The 21631-nt window shown below is 37.7% G+C and overlaps 1 protein-coding gene across 2 annotated transcripts in view; it reads left to right on the top strand.

Moving 5' to 3' along the window:
• CARF (calcium responsive transcription factor) overlaps window positions 1–21631 on the top strand; it is a 105152-nt gene that overhangs the window by 70892 nt on the left and 12629 nt on the right. Inside the window, exons 19-20 of one of the 2 annotated variants that reach the window (XM_080798671.1) lie at window positions 4998–5136; window positions 16024–16186. In XM_080798671.1, the coding sequence (XP_080654797.1) occupies window positions 4998–5018 (21 nt within the window). In that variant the 3' untranslated portion in view covers window positions 5019–5136; window positions 16024–16186. Of the gene's footprint in view, window positions 1–1102; window positions 2148–4997; window positions 5137–16023; window positions 16187–21631 lie in introns of those variants that run through there. The other variant, XM_080798672.1, reaches the window with a different exon arrangement.

Raw genomic sequence — 21631 nt, 5'->3', positions numbered from 1 at the left:
GGAAGTTCTCCAGACAGTGTTGATATCATGTCCCATTTGGGTTTCTGCAAGCAATTGAATTGGGAGAGGACATAGAGGTTGTAAGGGAAGCATAAGGATAGATCATGAAATGGAGTAAGGTACCACAAATCTGGGTGAGACAAGTAGGTATCATGGTGGGATTTAGGGTATAGGATTGGTCCAAAGTAATTCTCCAGAACAGCCTGATTGTATAGGGACCACCTTCGATGGTATAGTTTCCAGTGCTCACTGCCATGGTTCCACCAATCATAATGACTCAGCCTTCTGTGTACCTGACAGAGTTAGGCCATGCAGGATATCAAAATGAATGATTTAAAAGTTTGCCTTAAAGGAACTTACTGTCTATTACAGGCAATATATAACTTTATACAAGATAGAAAGTGGTAAATTTGATAATAGGAATATGGATAAAATCATATAAGAATTAAGAAGAAGGGGCGCCTGGGTGGCTCAGTGGGTTAAGCCTCTGCCTTCGGCTCAGGTCATGATCTCAGGGTCCTAAGATTGAGCCCACGTTGGGCTCTCTGCTCAGCGGGGAGCCTGCTTCTTCCTCTCTCTCTGCCTGCTGCTCTGCCTGTTTGTGATATCTCTCTCTCTGTGTCAAATAAATAAATAAAATCTTTAAATTAAAAAAAAAGAAGAAGAAGAAGATGACATTACTTACAAGGAAGAGAACTGACAGTAAGCACCAGACATTGTACTTAGTGCTTTGTATTATTTGGTTAAAGCACTTGGCATTTTGCCTAGCAAAAAGTTAAGTCATTCCTTATTTTTATAGCGAGGATCGGTGACTAAGAGCATGTGCCCTGAAGTTGGACAGTTAGATTTGAATACCACTTCCTCTTCATTAGCTGTGTAACTTGGTCAAATTACTTAAACTTTTAGTTCTTCATATTTTTCTTTCTTCTGAAGAAGTAGTAGTAGCTACCTAACTATTATGAGGATTTAATTAGTTAACTTTTGTTGAAATATTGGAATCTGTAACATACCAGTCAATATATGTTCATTTTTATAATTAATATTAACAATAAAATTTTAAGTCCTGAAAGGTAAGCATGATCCTTATTTATTTTTTTTTAAGTAAGCTCTACATCCAGTGTGGAGCCCAACATGGGGCTTGAATTCCTGACCCTGAGATCAAGACCTGAGTTGAAATCAAGAGTTGGACGCTCAACCAGCTGACCCACCCAGGCACCGCATCTGTATTTTCAAGATGATGTATCTGTTAGAGAGTGTCTTTGGCTGCTTGCAACAGAGACATGATTATGGTGGCTTAACAAAATAAAGAGGTCTAGTTTTTTTTAAGAAACCAAATCTGAAGGCAGTCTCACCAGGGCTGGTACGGTGGTTCCCTGTGCCCACCAGGAACTGAGCCTCCCTTAATCTTTTCATATAACCATGTCTAACATGTGGCTATCATCTATGTACTTGTTGCTTTTTTGTCCATGATGGTTGCTCCACTTGCAGCACTGATGAGAGTTCAGACTGTAAGAATGGAATGGGCAAAAGGCCTATGCTGGGAGAATGAGCCAAAGGTCTTTTTTAGGAGACCCATCAGCAACTTCCACTTTTATCGGATTGGTTAGAAGAGTTATATAACCACCCCACTTGTAAGGGCTGCTAGGAAATGTAGTTCTTTTGAAATCTGGATACCACCCCAAGAAAAATTGCATTTTAGTAAGACAGAATTCATTGACTAACATTTAGGCCACTAATGATGTCTCTCACAAATGGGAGAACTGAAATTCAGAAATTCAATTGTTTGAGGTTGTTAAAGAACTACAAAGTGATGAAGTTAATATTGGTAGCAAGGTCTGTCCAGTACCTTTCCACGTTCCTTTTGCCACATGGTCCAGCAAACAAGTGATCTTTTCATTATAGGATCTTTAAGTTGGATCTTTCATGACATGGACATGAGATTAAAATGCAGATGTATAGGGGCGCCTGGGTGGCTCAGTGGGTTAAAGCCTCTGCCTTCGGCTCAGGTCATGATCCCAGTGTCCTGGGATCAAGCCCCACATCGGGCTCTCTGCTCAGTGGAGAGCCAGCTTCCTCCTCTCTCTCTTTCTGCCTGCCTCTCTGCCTACTTGTGATCTCTGTGTGTCAAATAAATAAATAAGATCTTTAAAAAAAAATAAAATGCAGATGTATAGAATTCAAGGAGCAAGTAGAAGGAATTATATGGCTCTTTTGGGGATACAAATACAATGTTCATTTTGATGAGAGTTTTAGGAGTCAATGAAGGAAAGAAGTTGGGGGAAAGACTGGAAAGGTGAGAGAAAGCTTAAATGGTAGAAATTCTAGAAGGCCAGACTAAGAATTTTATATTTTGCTTAGTATGTGTTACATTTAAAGTCTTATTGAAATGATCCATTAAAAGGGCCCATTGAATCAAAAACCTTTTCTAGGGGCGCCTCGGTGGCTTGGTCGGTTGGGCATCTGCCTTTGGCTCAGGTCGTGATCCCTGGGTCCTGGGTTTGAGCCCCACAGCCCCGTATCTGCTCTGCTCAGCCAGGAGCCTGCTTCTCCCCCTCCCTCTGCCTGCCGCTCTCCCTGCTTGTGTACACCCTCTCTCTCTTTCTCTCTGTCAAATAAATAAAATCTTTAAAAATAAGAGCACTTTCCTAAAATTTGGATGAAACTTAAAATTTTACAGGTTTCTGAAGGTAGGTATAATGGACAAATGGAAGTACCAGAGTAATTTTTTGATTACCATAATAAAATTGTATAACAATTTTCTGGCCTTGACTATTGTATCTCTAATTGCTTTATAGAAACTGTTGGGTTTTTACATTTATGTTCTACAAAGACACTCAAAAATCTTAAAAATGGACATTCATTCATTCTGCAAAGCAGACATATTTCCTGCCCTTTTGGAGTTTACATTCCAGTAAAGGGAGAAAGATAATAAATAATAAACAGTAAAAGTATATATAAACATAAGCACATTGTACATGTTTATATGTAAGTATATGTACTTAAATGTATTATTGTATGTATACTATATGCTTATACATTAGGTTGACAAGTGATAGAGCATAAAAATGGAGCTGAGAAAAACATACAGAGTTAGTATGGTAAGAGTTGCAATTTTTAAATAGGGCAGCCAGAATGGGCCTCATTGAGAAGGTACATGCAAGCAAATTCTTGAAGACAATTAAGAGGGTCATACAGATCCCATGCATAGCAGTGCAAATAAGAGGGAACTGCAGGACCGGGCAGTATTCACTGTGCCTGAAGGTCAGCAACAAGGCTAATGTGTTTGGAGTGGAGTGAGCAAGTAAGAGTACTGGGAAATGAGGTCAGAGAGATAATAGGGAGTCTGGTCGTGTAGGGTCTTATAATCCATCAGAAAGATTTTGGCTTTTACTCTGAGCAGAAATGGAAAGCTGTTGCCAAATTTTGAGCAGAATGACAACATAATATGACTCCCTTTAAGAGCATAATTTTGGGGATGCCTGGGTGGCTCAGTTGGTTGAGCATCCGCTCTTTGATTTTGGCTCAGGTTGTGATCTCAGAGTCATGAGATCAAGCCCTGCATGGGCCTCCGTGCTCAGGGTGTAGTCTGCTCAAGATTTTCATTCGCCTTCTACCTCTGTTCCTCCCCACACTCTTTCTCTTTCTCTTTCTCTCTCTCAAATAAATAAATAAATTTGGCCATTATATTAAGAACAAACTTTATAGTTTATCTGTCTATCCCTACTCGATTAAAACTGCAGGGGCAAGGATCTTTGTCTTTTTTTGGTTCGTTGATATATGACAGTGGCAGATGCTTAGAAAATATTTTTGAATGAACATGCAGCTTTTAGAGTGTCCTTATAAAAAAATAAGTGGGGAACAACCTAAAGAGAGTAGGGAAAGTTGTTGAGGAAGCTGCTGAAGAAATACTTTTGAGTAGAAGAAAGGGGATCTAGTCCATAAGGAAAGGGCTTAACTTTAGATAGTCCCGTGGATACCTTATCTATGGATAGAGGACAAAGCAGACTGTATGGGTAGAGGTGCTGGTAGGTGACTACAAGGGAGAGTCTGGAAATTCTCTTGATTGCTTCAATTTTCTATGAAATAAGAAGGAAAGCCCTTAGGTAGCTGTGATAATGGGTGTGTGGAGGAAGCATGTTGAGGAGAAAAGCTAGTATGAGAATAATGAGGCAAGGGAAGTATAATATTAATGGGTCTACTTGACTAAGGGTTCATTTAAGGTTCATGTTCATAAATTGAAAATCAGATTAGTCAACTTGTTTGTGTGTTTTTATCCAGTCATGATCAGCAGTGGCTGAGTATTTATTGAGAACCAGACACTGTGTTACCTGCTGGCTGTATGAAAGGTTAGCAAGACCTAATCCTAGCCCTATAGGGACTCACAATGGAGTGGCAGGCAGGTTGTTTTGTTTGGTTTGGTTTTTAAGATTTATTTATTTTAGAGAGCACAGGCACAGGAGGAGGGGCAGAGGGAGAGGGAGAGAATCTTAAGCCGACTCCCTGCTGAGCTGGGAACACTACCTAGGGCTGAATCTCACTACCCAGAGATCATGACCTGAGCTGAAATCAAGAGCCAGCCGCTTAACCAGTTGAGCCACCTAGGTACCCCGTGGCAGACAGTTTTTTCATCAACTAGTCATAAAATGGTGTGATAAGTACTTTTAATTCAAACAAAGGAAAAAGCATTGTAAATCAAAGAAGTTCCAGCCTAGTGGACAATTCCGGTTATGGAGGGAATAACAGATTAGTCTAAGAAGGCGAAAGCTCATGAAAGAATCACTTCTAAACTCTGACCTCCCACTGTCCAATCAAAAAGGTATTATGTATGAACTTTGTGTCATTCCAATCAGATCCTCTGCCTTGCAACTCATCTTAAAATAGATCCCAGAACTCATAAATATTGCACCTCTAACTTCCCCTGTGAGATACTAAGACTATCCAGATAGTATTCTCCCTTACTACAATAAGCAAAAACCTCAGTTTTGCTTTATCAACAGGTTATTTTGGAGGTATTTTAAAGGAGCCAGCATTTGACGGTCTTGGAGGTCTAATCAAAACTGGTCACCTTGGAAACAGCATGCTTTTCTGAGGCGATTTGAGCCTCCTGCACAGGGTCTCTCCTATGGCAGTGGTGAGGTAAGTTCATGTGGGTTTTGAGCTCTGATTTCTCATTTTTTAATCAAATACTCCAGATGCTAAGTTTAGTTTGTTTTGTTTGAGAGTGGTATCTCGGAATAAACTCTTTAAAAATCCATTGATTGATCAGAAAAACTTTTATTTGGTAGAAATCTGCATTATTACTGTCAACACTACTGTTTGTCCTTGTCATTTCTTTGTTGTGGATCTATGAGAAGTTCTTACGGATGAAGATGGGTGCACACTTGCCAGTTCAGAAGATTTCTCTTCAGACTGCCGTCCTTTGGAAAAACTGTCTCAAGTCCTTTATGAAAGTTTTATGAGAATTTTGCCCACTCTTTTTTGTTTTGTCCATGAAAGCCTGATTCTCTGTAGGAGGGGGTCCCCAAGATTCAAGGCTCACATTTGGCTAAGTGTTGTCAGACTCATGGGTTTATCTTTAGTTTGGTTTTGTAGCCATTCTGGACTGGACTCCTGCATCTTAAATGTATTTATGCTAGAATCAAAATGTGTCTTGTTTGCTTTCTAAATGATAAAAAGGATTATTTGGAATTATAATTGGTTTATAATTACATATATATATATATAATTACATATAGTTATATAATTAAAATTGGTTATAATTGGGGGAACTTTTGATATAAATAAAACTGTTCATTTGGGGAGGTACTTTGAAGCAAAAAGAAAGCAATATCCCAAACATACAGTTGTCTACATTTTAAGGCAAGAGGAAAATTCCAAAATATATTGAAGGGATTATGAAATTGCCTCCTTAAAAGATTCTTTGGCAAAGGCAAGAGAAAATTTTGAAAAGTTTAAAACTGTCTTTTCTAAATCCTTTCAAATCACAGTTTGAACATGATGTCCTTTATTCTTCTATTCCACTTCCTTGTCCCATGTTCCTCCATTTCCCTCTGTTCTGTCTCTTCTTCTGACTTTTTTTCCTTCCTTTCAAAATGCCCCATAAAGAGATAGTTTTACTACTCTAAGAGAGAAAGATCACTTTAATATAAGAAATATCCCTCTCATTCTTATACTTAAGGTATTAACAATTATTGGCATTTTTATCATATAAAATCAAATTATCAAGGGGCCTAAATTACAGTTTAAAGCAGTTGTAATGACTGATTCCCCTCCCTCATCCTCTTTTGTGTGCATGTATGTCAAAATAGGTTTTCCTGCATCTAAACTTTACCCTTGCTTTAATTAAGCAGAGATAATTGTCTTTTACAATGATAATTTTGTATTTGACTAAAGCTGGCCACTCTCGTTTTTAATTTCTATTCCTCTTCTCTTCCCTCCCTAGGGAAACATTAAAGATTAATTGATGAAAACAGTTATTCTCTCATTATGTGTTCAGTCCAGGAATGTCTACTAAAGAATTTCTAAAATAGAAAAATCGTTAAACTGTGTTGTGCTTCTTTTTCTTCAAAATTGCTTTTAAGAGATATTTCTGGTTAAAACTACAGGAAAAGAGACAGTTGGGTGGCTCTGTGTCAACTCTTAATTTTGGCTCAGGTCATGATCTTAGGGTCATGAGATAGAACCCTACATTGGGCTCCATGTTAGGCACAGAGTCTGCTTGTCTCCCTCTCTTTACTCCTCCCCATGCTCGCTCATCCTCTCTCTCTCTCTCATCTCTTGCTCAAATAAATAAATGAAGTCTTTATTTATTTATTTATTTATTTTAAAGAAACTATTTTTTTTAAAAGATTTTATTTATTGCCAGAGAGAGAGAGAGAGAGAGAGATCACAAGTAGGCAGAGAGACAGGCAGAGAGAGAGGGGAAGCAGGCTCCCTGCTGAGCAGAGAGCCCGATGCGGGACTTGATCCCAGAACCCTGAGATCATGACCTGAGCCGAAGGCAGAGGCTTAACCCACTGAGCCACCCAGGCGCCCTAAATGAAGTCTTTAAAAACTTCAAGAAAAGAAGGAAAAAAACCTTGGTTCCAAGATGAAGGACTTTGAGCAGGATTTAAAAGAGTTTTTTTTAATTTCATTTGTGAATACAAAGTTTATATGTCATGCAGAAAATGTTCGTAAGATATTACTGATAGAGGAATCATTGGACAAATTAGAATGAGTTAATCATACTGGTTTAAAGGATTAAAAAACAATTACCTTCCTGACTTTAAAAAGTCACATTAGTGAAAAAAAAAAGTCAAATTAATGCCAACAGGGTATGTTAGTTTATATAAGAAGATTGAACATCTCATAATTTAAACTTTATATAATTTCTTGCATTGGATTTATGGAACAAATTATTATCATTTCTACAAGTTATTTATGCTTACAAAAATTTAGAATCATGATTAACTAGATAAAATTGTAAGGATAGGTATCTTCTAAAAGTTTATAATCTTATTTCTATAATATCAAAATTCTTTTTTTTAAGATTTTATTTATTTATTTGACAGACAGAGATCACAAGTAGGCAGAGAGGCAGACGAAGAGAGAGAGAGGAGGAAGCAGGCTCCCTGGTGAGCAGAGAGCCCAATGTAGGGCTCGATCCCAGGACCCTGGGATCATGACCCGAGCTGAAGGCAGAGGCTTTAACCCACCGAGCCACCCAGGCACCCCTATAATATCAAAATTCTTAAAGACTTTATATTTGTGGCACTTGGGTGACTCAGTCAGTTAAGCATCTGCCTTTGGCTTGGGTCATGATCCCAGGATCCTAGAATTGAGCCCTGACTTGGGGCTCCCTGCTCAGAAGAATCTGCTTCTCCATCTGCCTCTGCCCCCTCCCTTGCTTGTGCTCTCTTACTCTCTCAAATAAACAAATAAAATCTTAAAAAAAAACAAAAACAAAAACACTTCATATTTAACTAAAATGGTAATTTCTAGTTTCTTAGCTAACTTAAAGACCTTAAACAAAGGTTAAACTGAGTTAACTGATACATAATCTTTGAATACTTGGACAAACTCAAAAGAAAAAAAATGAGTGACATTGGACACTGAACAGTTTTATTTTACTGCTATTCTTATATGTTTAAAAATAGGTACAGATTGGGACTCCTGGCTGGCTTAGTTGGTAGAGCATTTGACTCTTGATCTCAGGTTTGCAAGTTTAAGCCCCACGTTGGGCCTGGAGCTTACTTTAAAAAAAATAATAAAATAAAAATAGATACAGATATACAGGATGTGAAAATAATTTTGGAATTTATTTATTTATTTTTAAAGTAAGCTCCATACCCAGCGTGGAGCCCAGCTTGGGGCTTGAACTCATGACTCGGAGATCAAGACCTAAGCTGAGATCAAGAATCAGCCTGGTGGTGGGTATTAAGGAGGACACATATTGCATGGAGCACTGGGTGTGGTGCATAAACAATGAATCTTGGAACACTGGGAAAAAAAAAATTACAAAAAAAAAAAAAGATACACTAGCAGGAAAAAAAAAATCAGACACTTAACCAACTAAGCCACCCAAGCATCCCTGGATTTTGTTATACATATAATCTCCTTAAAATTTATAAAGACAATATGACAAACATGCTCATTAGAAAAAGAACTAAACAATTCTTATTTTCTGTCTTCTAGTTTTGTCTAGGAAGAAATAAAAGTTGGTCATCTAGGTTAAATGGAGCAAGTAAGACTATATTCTGTATAATTACAGAGAGATAGGACTATGTATGCAAAACCATGTGTATGGTTTGTTTCTCAAAGAAATTGTTGTACTTAGTACGATACTTTGATAGAAGGCTGAAGTGGCCTTCTAAAAGCAGAGCTTCAGTGTTAACTCAGAGGCAGCATTCTGAAAGGATTGATGCCATCCTTGAAGATGTAATATATGCCTTATTCCAGAGAACTCTGTATGTTGCTGTGTTCCTGACAGGAAGAATATATAGGGTCCAGTCACCAAGTAGCCCCGATGACATTCCCAGTGACACACTGAGAGATTTTATTCTTCCCATCCCTTGTAGGGATGGAGGTCCTGGTCCCCAAAGGGAGCATACTCTTGCCGGGGGGGAACACAAAGTTTTTGTTCAACTATAAGATAAGGCTGCTGTTAGTGTACTTTGACATCCCTGTGTCTGGGCACCAACAGGTAAGAAGAGGCATCAGCATTGTGGCAGGGGTGATCAACCCGGTTCAGCAGGAGGACATAGGCAGGGGGACTGCAGGTGGAACCCAGATGATTCATTTGGACACCTTTTTGTATTTCCATGTCCCACTGTAACTGTGAATGGATGCATGCAGCAGTGTCAGCATAAGAACAATAGCTCAGTCCCCTCAGGGGACTGCTAAGATTCCCGATTTGAGTCATACTGATGTGGGAAACAAAGACAAAAGAAAAATTAAATATCCTTACTACTTACAGCCCATTGACAAATCCTTGAAACAGGCCAAGTGACATTCCTCTAGGAATTCAGCTGCCCCAATGTTAATATTTTGCTATGGGGAAAAGACAATGTTAGCCTGACCCCCAGGATCCTATAAGTCCAGTTTAACATACAAAAATTCCTTTGGAAACTTCCTTTATCTCTACACCCCGAGATACATGTTGGCAGTCAGATACACATCTGAAGGGTCCCACGACTAAGGTTTTATCAGACAGTAATAGATGACCTTTTCCTAGCAATAGCCCCCTCAATGTCCTGGAAACCTTTTTCCAATATTTCTTAGAGCCTTACACTATCCCTACCCTCTTCCCAACTTGAAAGTATATAATCACCACTCCTCATGACCCCAGTGCCGCTTTTTCTGTGCACGGGTCCTGTCCCTATGCATTCATAAAACCACCTTTTTCACCAAAGATGTCTCAAGAATTCTTTCTTGGCCAATGGCCCCGAACCCTAACATCTTTCCTACATCAGTCCCACCAGTAAGCCCCCAAGACCTGGTGAGGTAATACCTGAGGGTCAGTTAGAATAACTCCTGGAAGTGGGGGAGCATGAATACCAGTTGTGACTCCAGAGATCAACTATAGTGTCAGAGGTTCCTTCTGAGTTTCCCCTCGGGAAGAAGGACCCAGAAGATCCACAAAACACTGGTCCTCTGACCTGTGGGAAGAAAGAAATCTGTTCAGCACAAGAGGTAGGCCATGACAGCTGTGAAAATGAGCCGTTGCAGATAGAGTAATTGACAAATGGTCCCTGCCACTGTGCTCTGGATCTCCCATGGTGCTTGTGCAGAAGATGTACTTCCCGCAGGCTGCTCCCAGACAGTGGCTGAGATGGCAAAAGTACCAAGATGGTCCCATTTCTGTGAGAAGGAGGACTCTCTGACTTGAGGTTTCCCCATCAGCCTTGCAGACTTGACTCAATACTAATGAGGCCCTTGCACTGAAGAACTGAAGTTAGACTCCCCACGCCCCCAAGCCTCATAAATATCTTACGTTTGCCCTTCTTCCTCAGAGACACTGCTCAGATCTGTCAAGGTAGTATTCTCCTTACTGCAATAAGCAAAATACTTAGTTTTTCTTTATCAACAGGTTATTGTAGTGGTATTTTTTAGGCAGGTAGCATTCAACAGATGAGAAGGAGCCATCATTCAAAATTAGAGGGAAGAGCTTCACAGATAGGTGGAATAGTAAATGCAAAGGACTTGAGGTGGAAAAGGGGTATTAAAGGACAGAAAGGCCAGTGTGGTTTTAGCTTAGAAGCAATAGAGAAGGTGGTATGGGATGAGGTCAGAAAAGTACAGAAGGCCTTGGAGTCCATGGTAATTGTAGTATCAATATCATTCTGAGTAAAACAAAACCCATTAGAGGGTTTTTAATGGAGGAGTGATTTACCTGGATTCTTTTTTTTTTAGATTTTTATTTATTTGACACAGAGATCACAAGTAGGCAGAGCAGCTGGCAGAGAGAGAAGGGGGAAGCAGGCTCCCTGCTGAGCAGAGAGCCGGATGCGGGACTCGATCCCAGTACCCTGAGACCGTGACCCGAGCTGAAGGCAGAGGCTTAGCCCACTGAGCCACACAGGCGTCCCTTACCTGGGTTTTTATATGTTGTAGAAGAATGTGTTATGAAGGGACATGAATGGAAATGGGGCCAGCAATTCGATTATTGGAATAGCACAGGTGAGACCTTAGGTGATTTAGATCTAGAGTGATAGTGATACAGGAAGCAAAGAGAAATGGACAAATTTGGGGTGTAAGAGGTAAAATCATCAGGACTTGCTGACTGGTTGGCGGATGGGGAGGACATGTGGGGATGTGTGCGAAGGAAGGGAAGGAATGAAGAATGACTCCAGCCAGGGTTTTACCCTTGAGCAACTGGGTGAATGGTAGTGAATTTTACTGAGTTGAGGAAAACTGAGGGGAGGAATAGATTCAGATGAGAAAAGCAAGAGCTCTTTTTTGAACCTGTCTGGTTTTGACTTCCAAATTGAAATATTAAGTAGGCACTTAGAGTTATAAGTCTAGAGGTCAGGATTGGAGATAAACATTGTTGTGATTTATCAACATACAGATGGTAATGAGAAACTAGAGAACAGAGACACCACCTGAGGAAATAAATGCAGATGAAGAAGAGGATTGCCCAGGATCTAGCTCTGAGGCCTTCCAGCGTTCAGGTTAGCTAGAGCAGGAAATACATGTAAGATATTAAAAGGAACACCAAGAATACTTAAAACTGGTAAGTTGAGTCCACTTTGGAACCTGTGAGGAAAAATTGGGGCAGAAAGCATCTCAGATTAGGTTGGTTTGTAATTAAAGCAATCTGTTCTATCCCTTAGTTAACAAATACGTATTCAGTGTATACAGTGTATTTTAACAGAGATGTCCAAGAGACATTACAACATAAGGTGGTAAGTCCAGTCTGAATGGTCCTTAATAAACCATGTTTATATATAACACTCCCCTACAAGTGAGGCATGTCAGATTTTTAGACTTGATTGTAAAAATATTTCAGAAAAGTCTGTCTTTCTGCTTTGTAGTCTTTATTTAATTTTATTTTTATTTATTTATTTTTTAACATCTTAATTTTATTTTATTTTTTCAGTGTTCCAAGATTCACTGTAGTCTTTTTTTTTTTAAAGGATTTTATTTATTTAAGAGACAGAGAACAGTTGCACAAGGGGGGAGGGGCAGAGGGAGAGGGAGAAACAGGTTCCCCACTGACCCCAAGATCATGACCATGACCAGAGCATGAGGCAGACACTCAACCAACTTAGCCATCCAGGTGCCCCTGTTTTCTAGCCTTTTTAAAACTACCTTAAACTCTCAATTTTTATCTTTTTTATACATTATTCAATTTTTAATTTAATAAACATTAAACTTTTTAACTTATTTTGCTTTTGCCTAAAATATGTTTAGGTGGCAGTAATAAATTCTGCCTTTAAAAAAGATGATTAGAATTATATAAATATATTAACTATCTTAAGAAGACACTTCTCAGTTCAGGCTGGATTAACATGTGAAAATACATTGTAATGCTTTGATATTCTTCTAGAAGAGTTTAACCAAATGTATAGGAAAAAAAATAACTAGCTTGTAGTAGCTATAAAAATACAATTTGTGGCTTTCAAAATAACAGACTTCTGTATCAGTTGCATAATAGTGATTATTTATTCATGGAGTCTTTTTATTTCCATGGAAACACTGAGATCATTTTAATTTTTAATTACACTAGAGTTTACAGTTCCATAGACTTTAACTCTGTAGTAGCAAGTACAGAAGCTAGAGCTTTACCCATTTCCACTTTAAAAAATATAAAGGAGGAAGAGAGGGTTTTAAATGATCATGAATTTCATTTAATTGCAACCTTTAGCTGCATAATTTCTCCTAAACATGCCCTGCAATTTTTTGTCCAATTAATTCTTCATTTTTTGTCTACATCCTTTGGCTAGAAGTGTTTTCACAGGAAATGACTGCAGTGTGAAATTCAGCAATGGGTGCTGTTAAGTAGTTTGTGAGATATCTAAAGTTGTTGTGAAGTAGTAGAAACAGAAGACTAGCTCTGCCACTTAAATTAGCTGAATTATCTTAGGGGAATCATTTCATTTCCCTGGCCCATGATTTCTTCCTCTGCAACCTGAAGACTGAGGCTGAATGATAGAATTCAATGATTCTCTGAAATAGCTTGACTATGTGGTGCCCAGGACTTGTGGCAACTATCCACATGGGCCTTACAAATATGGTCATAGTATTTCTCATGACAGGAGTATTTGTCAACAGGGACTGGATGCAGAACAGTAATAAAAAGCTATTAAACGGAACAGTTTGTTCACTAAGTGGATCTAATGAGGATTTTATAGTAGGAAATCTTTTTTTTAACCCCCTTTTTGTATCATTGAATTTCCTGATATATAAGTTTTACAGGTTCAGTTCCTATTTGTTTGATCAAGGTAATTTTCAGAGTGCAAACGATGTTGTTGTTGCAGTCGTTCTAATTTATTACTAGTTGTTGTTACTCTCTTATTGTGCCTAATCTATAAATTAAAATTTATCATAGGTACATATAGGAAAAACATAGTTTGTTTGGGTGTAGTATTATCCATGGTTTCAGGCATCTATTGAGAGTCTTGGAACATTTCTCCCATGGATGAGAGAGGACTTCAGTAATTTGTCTTCTTTAAACATAATTTGGATCATATACAGTTATAAATCCTGCTTTTTCAAAAATGAACACTATATTATATTGAAGGTTTCTTCAAAATTGTTTTTAATTGATGCATAATATTGCATAGCATGTTTTTCACATCCATTTTATCCATCCCCAGATTGTTGAACATTTAGATATTTTCAATATTTTTAATGCCAAATATTTTTTGCATAAAAGTCATTTTTTGCATCTCTGACTACGTTTTTGGTTTGGATTCCTACACATAAAATAACTGTTCAAACAGCATAAGCATTTTTACTCTTGTTAATATTATCAAATTTTTTTCCATTAATGTTATACTGTTTGTCTATTCAAAGTAGTTTTTGATTGTGCATTAAATCACATCCTCGGGACACCTGGGTGGCTCAGTGGGTTAAAGCCTCTGCCTTTGGCTCCGGTCATGATCCCAGGGTCCTGGGATTGAGCCCCGCATCGGGCTCTCTGCTTGGTGGGGAGCCTGCTTCCTCCTCTCTCTCTGCCTGCCTCCCTGCCTACTTGTGATCTCTGTCTGTCAAATAAATGGAATAAAATCTTGAAAAAAAAATCACTTCATGAGAATTAAATATAATTTAAAGACTTTCTAATTTGAAAAACCTTTTGTTCAAATTAACATTTTTATTAGGTGTTTTTATATATATTTTTATGTGAAATACAGTCTTTTCAATAGCCCATTTTTACACTTGGTTTTAGCCAAAAGGCCGAGAAGTGATTCACTAATCCATTTTTATATTGCAGTTCAGCTAAAAAATAAATTTCTATTGGCCTTTATTCTTTTTAAATGTGAAAAAACCATTTTTTGTTTATTTCTTTTTCATTTTTAAATATTTTTTTGAGATGTTTGAGTCATTTGATTTTTTAAGATCAATGAAAAACATTTTAGGGAAAAGCAGTAGAAAAGAGATGGGGAAAGTTAACTCTTAGGATAGAGTGTAAATCAGTGGAAGGACAGCCCAATGTGAATCCTGTGTTATGTAATGTTCATAAATTCTATCTTTCTCTCTGCAGTCCTTTGTTTATTTTTAAAAACATGTTTATGGGAACATTGTTTTTCTCTTATTACTTGAGCAGATCTCTGGTTGTAAAAGATTAAAATATGGAAATATGCATAGGAAATTACTTCCTCGCTGACACATTTCCTTATAGATAACCATTATCCACAGCATTTTAGAGTACAGTATTCTTATTCTTACTCTAGTGATGTGTATAGATCTCCATATTCTTTAGATGTGTATATATAAGTATACATGAACATATATGTAAAAGTAAATGGATCATATAATACCTACTATTCGGAATCTTAGTTTCCTTACCTACTAGTATGTCTTCAAGAGCTTCCTTTTTCTCCCTACAATGTAAGAAGCATCCTTTCCCACATTATATACACGACACATGATTGTAATAAAAAATTTGATTAAGATACGAAAGATGTTTTTAAAATAATAAAAATCACCTGAAATCAGTCCAGAGATAACCACCATTAATATTTTGGCAACCATTCTTTCGTGCATCTCTTAATATATCATATGTAATGAGTGTTTTTTCTGACACCAGCTGGTATACTGCAATTCAGTTCTGGCTTCAGCCACCTGAAGTTAACACAGACCACACAAATTGAAAGGCATGGTTTCCAACAAGACTGCCCGTACTTCAGACACCAGTCAAAAATAGGGTCCCCAGGCCACCTGTATGTCCAACTGCCAGCAAATCTGGGACAATCCCATGACCTCTGACGATTGATAATTTGCTGGAATGACTCAGAACTATATTTAACAATTACAGTTTATTAGAAGGATACAAGACAGAAACAGCCTAATTAAGAGACATTTAAGGTGAGGTCTGGGAGAGTCCTGAATGCAGAGGTTCCCATACCTTTTCCTCATGGAATCAGGTCACTCCACCCTCCCATGATATCAGTGTGCTCACCAACCAGGAAGGACCACTGAGCTTCATTCATAACTGGTTTTTTTTTTTTAAGATATTTCTTTATTTGTTTATTTATTTATTTGACAGACAGAGATCACAAGTAGGCAGGGATGCAGGCAGAGAGAGAGGAGGAAGCAGGCGCTCCGCAGAGCAGAGAGCCCAATGCAGGGCTCGATCCCAGAACCCTGGGATCTTGACCTGAGCTGAAGGCAGAGGCTTTAACCCACTGAGCCACCCAGGCGCCCCCATAACTGGTACTTTTATTGGAGTTTCATTACATAGATATAATTGATTAAGTAATTGGCCTGTGATGGAACTCATTCTCTAGCTGCCTCCTTTTCTCTGACGTGAGGAGGTTGGGTTGATATCATATGATTCAAAGTCCCAACCTTATAATCGCATGGTTGGTCTTTCAGGTATGACCAGCCATTCTGAACTATCGAAGCTATCTAGGGCCCACCATGATTAACCTCATTTGCATAAATTCAGATGTGATCCGAAGGGCTCATGAGTAACAGACATTCCTTTTACTTGGGAAATTCTGGGAACTTAGTTCACTCCCAGGAACCAAAGACAAAGGTGAGTTAAATCCTTTATTATACAGAAATGTCATATATAGTTTGTTTTTTATTGTAGGTGCCTATTTTTGTCTCCGATTTCTTACTGTGTCTATATATTAGTTCTATCTCATTTTTTCTCCAAGGCTATGGTGTGAAACATAACATGTTTTATATATTAAATGTCTTAACTCTGTCTATAAATAGTTCTTTTTCCCTTTTTCTAGTTTGCCCTTTAATTTGGTAATTAAAATTCTTAGTCCTATGCTTAGTTCTTCTCCTTTAGACAACAAATAAATATTTATCTAAAATTTCTTACAGCTTTTAAGTCTCCCCCTCCCCCCCCATATATTGAACTTATTTCAGTGTGGAGTACAGGTAAAGTTTAAATAGAGGTTTGTTTTTTTTTTTAAGTAACTGATTGTCCCAACACAATAAAATTAATTTTCATTTTTCAGATTTACCCTTGCAAGGAATGGGTGAGTTGTAAGGAATTTGGGGTTTGATATGTTATGAGGAAGGTATTATTATCCCCATTTTTTAGATGAATACACTGAGATTCAAAGTGGTTAAATAATTTCCCCCCATTTATTTGGAAAGGGCAGAATTGTCTATCTGAATCCAAAGCCTAAAAAGCACATTTATTAAATACATTTTTTTAAGGGGCATTTAAAAATTGCCAACATCGGAGTCACACATCAGTACCAGATGACTTAGTGGGTACCTAAGATTATAAAATAATTTGTTCTGACATGATGATTGAAAATTAAGCAGAACACAGGTGAAAATCTAGTCATGACAATGGAAAATTAAATTAAGCATAAGTGTAGGATATCCAAACACAAAATAATTTCCCACTGTGTTGATCAATTTAAATTAATACTCTACTTATTACTGAATCATACAGAAATGACTAAAAATGTTCACCAAATTGGGGCGCCTGGATGGCTCAATGGGTTAAGCCTCTGCCTTCAGCTCAGGTCATGATCCCAGGGTCCTGGGATCAAGCCCCGCATCGGGCTCTCTGCTCAGTGGGGAGCCTGCTTCCTCCTCTCTCTCTGCCTGCCTCTGCCTACTTGTGATCTCGGTCTGTCAAATACATAAATAAAATCTTAAAAAAAAAAAAGTTCACCAAATTTTGGGAGTATGCTTATAATCATCTGGAAAGTTTTGTGATGCACATATTTTTTTTAAATTTACTTAACAGACAGAGATCACAAGTAGGCAGAGAGGCAGGCAGAGAGAGAGGAGGAAGCAGGCTCCCCACTGAGCAGAGAGCCCGATGCAGGGCTCAATCCCAGGACCATGGGATCATGACCCGAGCCGAAGGCAGAGGCTTTAACCCACTGAGCCACCCAGGTGCCCAATTGTGATCACATATTTAGAAAATTCATATTAAGAAGTCCAAAGGGGCATATTAAGGAGATAGAAATCTTCCTGAGCAGCTCAAATTCAGAGACTCCTGCATTATAGAGGACTATCCAAAGACACATGCTGTACATTAAGACAGAAATTGAGGGGCATTTGGGTGGCTTTGGCTCAGGTCATGGTCCTGGGGTCTTGGGATCCAGTCCTACATCAGGACTGCTTGGCAGGAAGCCTTCTCTTCCCGCTCTCGCTCTGTCAAATAACCTAAATAAAATCTTAAAAAAAAAAAGTGATTCAGTCTCAAATGGAAGATCATAAGAGATGTTGATTTGTGATCAAGTGACTTCACAAAAGCAATTCCTTGTAGTGTATTATAAGGTGAACAGCAGAGACTCATTTGTTTAAAGATGGTAATGATGGGTAATGAATTTCAGGAGGGCCCACTAGTTGATAAAAACAATTTAGTGGGAAAGTATCACTTTTTTTCTCTTCTCCTGTCTGTAATAGGGCACACTGAGAAACATTTATACTTAAAAACTAGAATGTTAAACTGACAAGAAGGAGCAAAATAATTCAGATCACCACGGATAAACCAAGTAGTTAAAATTTCACAGATACAAAGCAAGTGGAGAAGATGCTATTTTGTGAAATAATGGCATCAGCATTCACTATATTTATATAGTAATACATTTACTTTTTTTTTTTTTAAGTAGGCTCCATGCCCACAGTAGGACTTAAACTTAGGACCCTGAGATCAAGAGTCACATGCTCTATGGACTGAGCCAGCCAGGCACCCCATAATATATTTACTATTAAATATACTACTGAATACATTATAAAAATTGACTACTATTGCATGAATTATAAAAATCTGCTCTAGACTCTGACTTCCTACATTAATCTTACCTTTAGATACTATTATATTTGGTTAATACTTTATAGTAATAATAATATTTACAACAATAAATATAACCTTCCCCAAGTTATACAGCACTCAGGTTATCAGTAATGGTGAATCATAAAGCCATTGCTTATTTTGTTTGAGTAGGCAGGCAGTTAGGTTCTAGCAGGAGGTCTAGAAGCCACCAAAAGAGAAGTCAGGGCCAACTATCTGGAAGGTCAGAGCCTGTCCTAGCAGCTCCCCACAAGAAGCCAGATCCGACAAGACAGATCCAAGATGGCAGGGGCCATGGCAGGAAACCCCTGACCAACTAAGGAGGAAAAGGCTCCAAACCCTGCTTCTAAGAGATCCTTACCCTGAGTAATGAATATGCCACCCCCTAGTTAACAGCTGCTACTAAAAGATAAAAACCCAAACCCAAGAGTCAAAGCTCCCATACTTGCTCTTTCTGTTTCATGCTCACTCTCACTCTGTATCTTATTTTAATTCCAGTATAGTTAGCATACAAGTTTATATTATTTTCAGTTGTAAAATGTAGTGATTCAACAATTTCATACATTACTCAGTGCTTATCATGATGAGTGTACCTTTTAATCCTCTTCACCTATTTCACCCATCCCCCCACCTCAGTTTCCTCTGGTAACCACCATTTTCTTCTCTATAGTTAACAGTCTGTTTCTTGTTTTGTCTCTCTTTTTTCCCGTCTTTGATTGATTTTTTTCTTAAATTTCACAAAGAGTGAAATCATATGGTATTTGTCTTTCTCTGATTAATTTATTTTGCTTAGTGTTATACTCTCTAGCTCCAACCATGTTGTTGCAAATGGCAAGATTTCATTCTTTTTGATGATTAATATTTCATTACACACACATACACACACACACACACTACACTTCTTTTTCCATTAATCTGTTGATAGACATCTGGGCTCTTTCCATATCTTGGCTATTGTAGACATTGCGGCTATAAATATCAGGGTGCATGTATCCCTTCGAATCAGCATTTTTGTATCCTTTGGGTAAATACCTAGTAGTGTGATTGCTGGATCATAGGATAGTTCTATTTTTAACTTTTTAAGGAATCTCCATACTGTTCTCCAGAGTGGCTGCACCAGTTTGTGATCCCACCAATAGTGCAAGATGGTTTCCCTTTTTCTGTATCCTTGCCAACACCTTTTGTTTCTTTTGTTGTTGATTTTATCCCTTCTTACAGGTGTGAAGTGATACCTCATGGTAGTTTTGATTTGCATTTTCCTGAAAATGAGTTAGGTTGAGCCTTTCTTCATGTGTCTTTGGCCATTTTTATATCTTCTTTGGAGAAATGTCTGTTCATGTCTCCTACCCATTTTAAATTGGGTTTTTGTTTTTTAGGTATTGATTTACATAAGTTCTTTATATATTTTGAACACTAACCCTTTATTGGATTTGTAATTTGCTAATATCCTCTCCCATTCTGTAGGTTGCCTTTTCATTTTGTTGACTGTTTCCTTTGCTGTGCAAAAAGAAGCTTTTTATTTTTATATAGTCACAACAGTTTTGTTTTGTTTTATTTTGTTTGCTTTTGTTTCCCTTGTCTCAGGAGGTGTACATAGAAAGATGTTGCTATGATTGATGTCAGAGAAATTACTGCCTCTGCTCTCTCTTCTAGGATTTTTATGGTTTCAGGTCTCACATTTAGGTCTTTGATCCATGTTGAGTTTATTTTTGTCTATGATGTAAGAAGGTGGTTGTGTTTCTTTTGCATGTAGCTGTCCAGTTTTCCCAACACCATTTGTTGAAAAGATTGTCTTTTCCCCATTGGATATCCTTGACTACTTTGTCAAAGATTAGTTGTGGGTTTATTTCTGGGTTTCCTATTCTGTTCTGTTAATCTATGTGCCTATTCGTGTTCCAGTACCATGCTGTTTTGATCACTACAGCTTTGTAATATAACTTGAAATCCGGAATTGTGATGCTTTGAGCTTTGGTTTTCTTTTTCAAAATTGCTTTGGCTATTCAGGGTCGTTTGTGGTTCCATACAAATTTTAGGATTGTTCATTCTAGTTCTGTGAAATGTGCTGTTGGTATTTTGATAGGAATACTTTAAATCTGTAGATTGCCCTCGGTAGTAATGACATTTTAACAGTATTTTTTCTTCCAATCCATGAGCATGGATTGTCTTTCCATTTCTTCGTGTTATCCTCAATTCTTTCATCAGTGCTTTATAGTGTTCAGAGTACATGTTTTTCACCTCTTTGGTTAGGTTTGTTCCTAGGTATCTTATTATTTTTAGTGCAATTATAAATGGGATTGTTCTCTTAATTTCTCTTTCTGCTGCTTCATTATTAGTGTATAGAAATGTGACAGATTTCTGTACATTGATTTTGTATCTTGCAGTTTTACTGAAGTTATCAGTTCTGGTATTTCTTTTAGTGGAGTCTTTTCAGTTTTCTATATATGGTATCACGTCATCTGCAACAGTGAATGTTTTACTTCTTCCTTAATGATGTGGATGCCTTTTATTTCCTTCTGTTGTCTGATGGCTGTACCTAGGATTTCCAGTCATATGTTGAATAAAATGGTGAGAATGGGCTTCTTTGTCTTGTTGCTAACCATAGAGGGAAAGTTCTGTTTTTCCCCATTGAGTTTGATATTAGCTGTGGGTTTTTCATATACAACCTTTATTATGTTGAGGCATATTCCTTCTAAACCTACTTTGTTGAGGGCTTTTATAATGAATGGATATTGTACTTTGTCAAATGCTTTTTCTGCACTTATTGAAGTAATCAGATGGTTTTTATCCTTTTTCTTAGTGATGTGCTGTATCTCACTGGTTTATTTGGGAATATTGAACCACTGTTTCATCCCAGGAATAAATGCCATGTGATCATGGTAAATGATTATTTTAATGTTTTGTTGGTCTTGGTTTGCTAATATTTTGTTGAGGATTTTTGTATCTATGTTCATCGGAGATACTGCCCTGTAGTTCTCTTTTTTTGTGGTGTCTTTATCTGGTTTTGGTATCAGGTTGATACTGTACACAGAGAATGAGTTTGGAAGTTTTCTTTCCTCTTCTATTTTTTGCAATAATTTGAGAGGAATGGATATTAACTCTTCTTTAAATGTTTGGTTGAATTTGCTTGTTAAACCATCTGCTCCTGAATTTTTTGTTTTGGGGGAGTTTTTTGGATTAATGATTCAATTTCATTGCTGGTAATTG

Source organism: Martes martes (assembly GCF_963455335.1).
Source record: "Martes martes genome assembly, chromosome: 3".
In the NCBI taxonomy this organism is placed as follows: domain Eukaryota; kingdom Metazoa; phylum Chordata; class Mammalia; order Carnivora; family Mustelidae; genus Martes; species Martes martes.
Note: the sequence above shows the minus strand (reverse complement) of the source record. Positions and strands in the feature narration are given on the sequence as shown.